Here is a 7,489-nt window from a genome sequence, read left to right on the forward strand (position 1 = left end):
TTTAGCTTTTTGGATAAATGATTCTTAAATGTGTTATTTTAACTCCATTTTTTTTCTGCGTGTTTATAACAAGCTTATAAACATACATGTACACGCGTTTGAGAAAACATTAATCCTAACATTATTAAATAATTAATTTTCCACTGAGTACACATTCGGGGCAAAGTGACCGGGGTAAACTGAGCTGCAAAGACAAGATGCGCGAGTGATGTGCGCAATAATATAACCTGTCAGCTACCTGGAAAACCACGCGACGTGGTGGTTCCAGCGTCCTCGCAAATAATTATTTTCAATGTATAAGAAAAAAATGAGTTTAGGTTAGTAACACAAAGTACAAAGTTACTAAGTACGAATTATTAACATTAAGCTTGTATTAATGAAATATATTTAGAAAAAAAATAGTTTAAATAGTTTAAAAGTTCTAATAAAGTTGATTTTATAATTACATCCTTCATTAAAACACGTATTTTATTTCTGCTCACTTTACCCCAGAGAGTAGCTCACTTTACCCCATATATGATTTTGCATTTTCTTTTCAAGTTGAATTTTAATATACTTTAAGTTTATTTTAAGTATATTCGTCAATTATCAACAGTAATGTTCAAATTATATTATAAATCTATTTTCACACATTTTTATTAAAAGGGAAAAATTGTATTCGACTTCAAACATTTTTCGTCCCACTTTGCCCCGGCCTCCCCTAATAAAGCAGAGGCTCAATCGAACACGAAACGTTTCCGTGGCCAGCTTGGTGAATCGCCGCAAACGGCCCCGGTTCCATATTCGCTCCTCGCGAGCAAAACCTCCCCCATTACTCGCAAACTGCCCGCGAACATCAGAAATACCTCGCTGCAAGTTCTTGCTCGCAGCAGTGCCTATATAAACAAATTGGTGATCGCCTAAAATTATCCATCCAGACGCAACCGTAACCGTTCGCTCCCCCGCGAGAAATGTGTTAGGTAATAGAAGCGCGCGGTTCGTGTTTACGCGGCTGCCGCGCTCGCTTTCAGCGCGCATCACTCCAATTGTCTAGCAAATTGAGGGATGGAGGATTGCAGGCAGTGTTCCCGGTTATGCAAATCCCACCCGCAACGTTACCCAACAGCCGTCTGGGATAATAGTCGGGATTGGTGGCGCGTGGTGGACGCGTCTACCGGCATGGGTTCGTCTGCTTGATCAGATTGCAAGCGGGAAGCGCTGGAGTACTTCGAGCAGGGTTTTCAATTAACTCTTATCGAGCCAGAGCGCCGCCACTTTTTACCGGGGAGCCGCGGCGGCTGGGACGTTACCGTGATTCCCGGCCAGTGATAAAACGCTTCCATGAACGTCGAGCGATCCCTTTTCTTCCTCGGCGTCGCGGAGGATGCCGTAAATTCGAGATCGACGGGGAGGTCGTTAATCAGCGGGCCTCGCGTGGATTGACACGCTGTATTTCGGTGGACGTGTTTCGTCACTCTGCGGCGGCTAGGCTCGCTCGAGTCGCCACGGGGACCGGCGTCCAAACTTCGCCGTAGCTGCCGGCATCGGTGCTTCGAGTCCCGCGGGGACGCGCGTCGATGGATCACGAGCACCGCGGGTTATTGTTTTCTCCCTATAATTAATCTCCCAGGCGTAATTAAACGCATGCATTTTGTGATATTCGTCGCCGTCCTTTCGCGGGCTAACGCGGTTTCAAGGGTTTCTAACGGGTGACGAGGGTCATTCCCGGGGGGAGGATCGGCTGGTAGGTTTCTCTGCTGGGAGGGTGAAGTTCAGATCAGCTCGGTTAACTTGGAATTGAAGTGAACAACGATATATCGCATACGTGCTTTTCACCGGCCTCGAAGCGACTCTGCGTTTGAAATTGTGTGAGGTTTCTAGTCTCCACCCTGCCAGCGGGTCGGGTAAGGGGGAAAAAATCGCACAGTGGAAGATGCATGCGAGCACTCGCTGGTGGGCGAACTTCGCCGCGAGAGAAGTTTAATTAGGAAACTTCGAAGTATTGTTAGTCAGATGAGCCGTGCGCGTATAGAGGCCGTTGCACAAGTGCCTGCGTTTTAAATGGGAATAATGATTTAATAAAAATTGATGGCGGTGATAATCCTTGGTATAATCGGTTAATCTATGTCGGCCGTAAATAACGATCTCCTGCTTCACAGCTGAATAAAATTCGTCCTTGAACGGAACATTTAAGGGGCATCTTCTGTAATCACGCCGCAAAGTTCGGCAACATTCAGGGTTTTTTTTCTCAGTGAATACAATGAATAATAATGTCTAACTTTTTTTCATTTATTAAGCTCCTTGTAATGTATACGGAACAATTTTTTAAATACACTTTTAATTGTGTTTTTTCAATGTTACCTGGAGGTAAAAATCGCGCCTTTGAAAAGTAAAAATAAGTAAAAATGGAAAATTTTGAGACCTGAAGATTGATTGCGCGGGATTTTGTTAAATTTTTACTTACGTGGCTAATTCTGGCACCTGCGATAGCGGTACTCATAATGATTGAGAATCAGTTTGGTTTTTTTGTATTAGATGTGTCTGTGAGCTGAAATCACTCCCGCCGGGGAGGTATTTCTTTTCAAAGGCGCGATGGTTAACTCCAGATAACATTGGGAAAACACAATTAAAAGTGTATTTAAAAAATTCTTCCGTATACATTATAAGTATCTTAATAAATGAAAAAAAGTTTGACATTGTTATTCGTTGTATTCACTGAGAAAAAAAAATCTGAATGTTGCTGAATTTGCGACGTGATTACAGGAATGACCCGTTAAGAAAGATTTGTGATCCCAGAATTAACTTTGCTTTTTCACTGTGTCATTCTATTCCCATGCCCTTCAACCCTTACTTCTAATCCTTTAATCCCTCATTCCCCTATCTCTGTTCAATCTTCTACTTCTTCATCTTTCTTGCTGCTCTCTAACTTCCCTATCTCCCCTACCTCCTCTCCTCCCCATCCCGGTAATCTACTAAAAGGCAGGAGGTGCAAAAAGTGTAATCAAGGAGCGCCCGGCCAATTAGAAATCACAACGAAGCGCCATTTCACTGAGAAGTTCCAAGGGAAACTTATTTATCAGGCTCGCTTTATTAGCTCGAGAGATATTTAGATGCAAAGTAACGCGAAAATCCACGCGACAAAAGTGCCCCCCGAGTTCGATTCGGCTGGCCGAAAGTTCTCGGCCCGCTATAGAAACCCAATTTCCTTTAGTAGAAAGTACGACCGCCAAGTTGCAGGGATCGACGGGAAATCTTATAGAATAGGCACGCGGCCCCTCTCCACCCCCGTTTGCATTCCGTTGGCAAATAACAAGTAAGTGGAACAGCAATCATAAGATGCCTATAGAAAGACCTGCAGCAAAGGCCTCTGGGATCCTTTTTCGCGTCCCCGCTGCATTCTACTTTTACTATTCTCTCTAGTCGATCATTCACTCTAGTTGACAACTTTTAACAGTAAAACTTGCACCTCTGTGTAGCAACCCTTCCCTCGTAGCTGGTGTTCCTGATTTCTCCATATCTTTTGTTTCTCGAGAAATCAGAAATGAGATCATATTTCTTGAGAATTCTCGAGAAATTGAAAGAAATATTGCAAAAATCAACGTTCGCGATTAACTAGCAATACATTCATTTACGAAAATTAATGAGATTTATAATATTTTTCGTAGACTTAAGTTTCTCAACAAATTATAGTATTTCTCGAGAAATAAGAAATAAGCAATTATAGTATTTCTCGAGAAATAAGAAATAAGCAATTATAAAATTTCTCGACAAAGAATTCTGGCGAAGGAAAACTACTCGCAGCCACTCTCAACGATACCACTCTTCCACTGCCAAACAGAAGTCTAATTTCACCTCCTCGCATCCGCCAGAATTCAGAGTTCTTTCCCTCTTCGATCAATCGCGCCCGGCCATTGAGCATCGACACGTCAAACTACGAAGTTTCCTAATTACTCGGTCGCCCAACGCGAGCCATTAGCACAGGCCGTTCCAATGCCCCGGGGCCTACAAGTTCCCATCAGCCCTCGCAGCTTTGAATCGACCTGTACGTAGCAACCAAGTACATATTCAAGACCGTGCAACGCGGAGCGATAGCTGAAACATAGATCAACAGAAGCAACAACGAAAAAGCACGCATCCTCGCGTCTAGCACACTCCGGACACCGTGTATCGCGGATGGAGAGAACAGTGCGGAATAAAAACGGTATCAATCTCAAGTGTCAACAGTCAAGCAACCCCGGGGGCAGTTTCTGCACAGTCCTCGAACTGTATCAACGCCCGAGGCTCGCCAAGCTGGACGACACACATTTCAGAAGTCGTTCCCTCCCACTTGACACCGTTCAACCCCACCTCGGACACCTTGAGACGAACTTATTCCTCTCCATCCGCGATTCACCGTAGATGCCCACGTTCACTCACCGGTGTCGTAGAGAGGGCAGGGCATGTAGGCGTAGCGCTGCTCGGGGTGGACGACGGACCTGTTCCTCTGGCCGCTGGTCATCGTGGCGAATTTGGTCACGTACTGCAGGAGCTTGTCATAGAAGAGGAGGATGGTCGTGCGGATTATCGTTGAGGCGGTATCGCAGGCCCCCGCTGGCTGGACCGGTAGACCGAGCCGTCGGCGCGACGATGGCGGAGGGCGATTATCCAGAGATGACCGGGCGCGACTGCATCCTGCGATAGCCGTCCCCGTCGCGACGCATCGGTCGTCGGGCCACCGCGCGAATTAACCAATTAAGGATGCCCGCGCTGTTTCTGTGCCAATTAGGCACCGCTCTCCTCAAGACCAGCCCCGCTCGCCCGCGCCTGGTCTTCGCCTATGTGCGCGCACGTGGTCGCTTAATTAGCACCGAAATAACTAGGCTTCTTCTACTTTCTGAACACCGACGTTTGTACCTTTCCCTCCGCCGCGGGACCACCTTTCTCGCGGGGAACACACGGCCACGTATGAGAAAGGCCACTCCGCGTCCTCTCCGGGGCTATTTTTAGGGGCGAGGGTGCTGCTTCCGTGCGCTCGCGAGGGGAGCTCTCGGTGCGTGGCGAGCTTTATGGTCGGCTTGGTATCGAGCCTCCCTTTCTCGCCGCCTATTGACTTGTCAGAGATGATGGCTGCGGGTCACTGTGCTCGGGTGAACAGAGATTGTATTTAACAGTTATTAGGTGCCGTGGGGATCGCGGGACTTAACCATTAAGCTGATTACACTTCTGAAGAATCGTCCGCGTTCGGTGTAAAGAGCAGAAGGGTTTCAACCTGTTCCTCGGCACAGGCTCCTCGGTGCTCGTCTATTAGCAGACTAATCTCTGAATGGAGAATCGAGGGAGGGTAGCATGGAATAGGCTCCGCGATTAAGACGCTGGAAATTGATGAAAGACGATTCAAAGTGCATCTGCCAGCGAGCCGGAAGGGTTTAAAGCCTCCGCGAGGTTCAGCGATATCCCTCGGTTTGATTGCATTACGGGAAGTTCACCAGAACACAGAGATTACCAGCTGTCTCTCGCGATCAAGTTTCTTAATAGATCGCGAACATATTAGCAGCTTCAAACTTTCCCCCGTCACGCTCCCTTTCCCGATTCCGACTACCCCGAACTTCTTCGTATCCTCGGCGGAAGTGTAACAGTTACTGACGGACGTTCGCGTGAACGTTTAACCATCATCGATCAACTGTATCGCGTCCTCTAACTAAACGATCCTCGCTTTAAGGGGAATAGGCAGTCAGAAACTCGATTTTTTTCGTTGTTGCATTTTTCGAAAGTATCTACCACCCTTGAGTGCCGTTTGGTTTATGTTAAAATTCGCAAAATTAAGGATTCTACAGCCGAAAAGATCGAGCGCGCCAGAAATCATTTCTGCGCGCACGCAGGTAGACTAGATTCCTCTTTCGAAACTTTAAACGCGTTTTTCTCGGAATCATGTTTCCTCCTAGTTTTGCAGTGATTGTGAAAAAACGGAGGTGCAAATCTATTTGAAAAAAATTCAGCATATGTGAAACATGTCTAGTTATGACTTCAACCTACGCATAAGTGTGTGAAAGCTCCTATTTTGAGCAAAAAAAATAAATAAAATGGCTCTTTTCCCTGGCGAAAAATCACGTTTCTTAGAATTTGCCGTTTTACAGCCGCCATTTTTATAATTTTTTTTTCTTTTTCAATATGTTCAGGGTAGAATGGGAGCCAGGGCAAAGTATCAGTTTCAGAGAATATTTCACAATTCAACTTCTTACGGCCAGAATCACTGCAAAATTGCAGCGGCTCCAGAAAAAACACCTATATATCAGGCAACTGTAGCGCTGTCATATATATCTATATATTATTCAAATAATTTTTTTTTTACTGTTTATAGTATTAATAAACATTACCCAAAAGTACTAGTCAAAATTTCTATTCACCTCCTTGTAAATAATTCACAAGAAATACTTGATTTTCGAGCGATCTGACTGCCTAATCCCCTCAAGACGTTGAATGTAATAGCACACGAGAGTGTATCGCAATCTGCGAAATTACACGAGGAAGCTTGACAATTTTTATGATGAAAGTAGTCCGAATAATATATCTTGCAGCAGCATCCCTCAGAAGCGAAGAGGCGCGCTGAAGCCCCTCCCTCTGGAGCTCTAAAGCGACTTCCCCGAGTTCCCCGCAATAGGTGGAAGTTTCGCGTGCAACAGTCAACGATGTGTCCCTCAGATCCCTCGCCAGCGATACGAAAGCACACCAATTACCAGGTAAGGTTCTCCGCCACGCTCCTTGCACTTCGACCATGTAAATACCGCTGGGTAATCAGCCACGCGGGTGCCGGCGAGACCCGTGTTAATAAAAGGCGCGCGGTCATCGAGGAAATCGCCGTGTCGACACGGCTTATCGGGAACGGAAGCAATAAGTAGCCGCGTTAAATCGCTGGTGTCGTTTTTACGGTCCACGGTATGTACACGTGTACACGTGTGTGTACGAGTGGTGCTCGATTCGAGTGGGCTCTTCGAAGCAGTGCCCTCGAGACGATTCCGCGACTTCATTGACGTCGATCGCCGTCGCACTGGGAATCCCGCGAGATTCCCACTACCCTTCCACCCCTCTTAGCCCCCGACGGTTTTATTTGTGGCAGTAAACGCGTTGCATAAACGCGACGAGGGTGGAATGGAGTTAATCACTCCGGGAGTAATCGAGAATCGCGTTAATTATCCTGTTGCCTTCGCGAGCAACGACAGATCCGCCGCGAGTGTTCGGCCATTAAGCCTGCACACAGGGGACACGCTTGGCTGACCAGTAATGGCGCATTCTACTTGGCCAGGCGCGAACGCCACAATGGACTCGTCGACCCGTCGTAGGTGTGAATTTCGAGTGACGGTCCCCTTTGTTCTCGCGGCTCCTTTCGTTTTTCTTCTCCCGCGGAAGGAGGAAGCTGGGGCACACCCGCCGCGGGCGACGTCGGGGTGCTAAACGATCGTCCGAAGCTCGGTAGAGAGGGTCTTGATTACGTTCTAATTCAGTGGCGTTTATCGCGGCATAAATAATCCCGCGA

At 46.7% G+C, this 7,489-nt stretch overlaps 1 protein-coding gene across 1 annotated transcript in view; it reads right to left on the minus strand.

Moving 5' to 3' along the window:
- The window catches only part of LOC143367653 (uncharacterized), a 29,550-nt gene extending 24,762 nt beyond the window's left edge, over positions 1-4,788 (minus strand). The window contains exon 1 of the mRNA XM_076809710.1: positions 4,396-4,788. Coding sequence (XP_076665825.1) covers positions 4,396-4,477 — 82 coding nt within the window. The 5' untranslated portion in view covers positions 4,478-4,788. The remainder of the gene's footprint in view (positions 1-4,395) is intronic.
- Positions 4,789-7,489: the final 2,701 nt, after the last annotated feature.

The sequence above is a fragment of the Andrena cerasifolii genome, chromosome 4, assembly GCF_050908995.1.
Source record: "Andrena cerasifolii isolate SP2316 chromosome 4, iyAndCera1_principal, whole genome shotgun sequence".
In the NCBI taxonomy this organism is placed as follows: domain Eukaryota; kingdom Metazoa; phylum Arthropoda; class Insecta; order Hymenoptera; family Andrenidae; genus Andrena; species Andrena cerasifolii.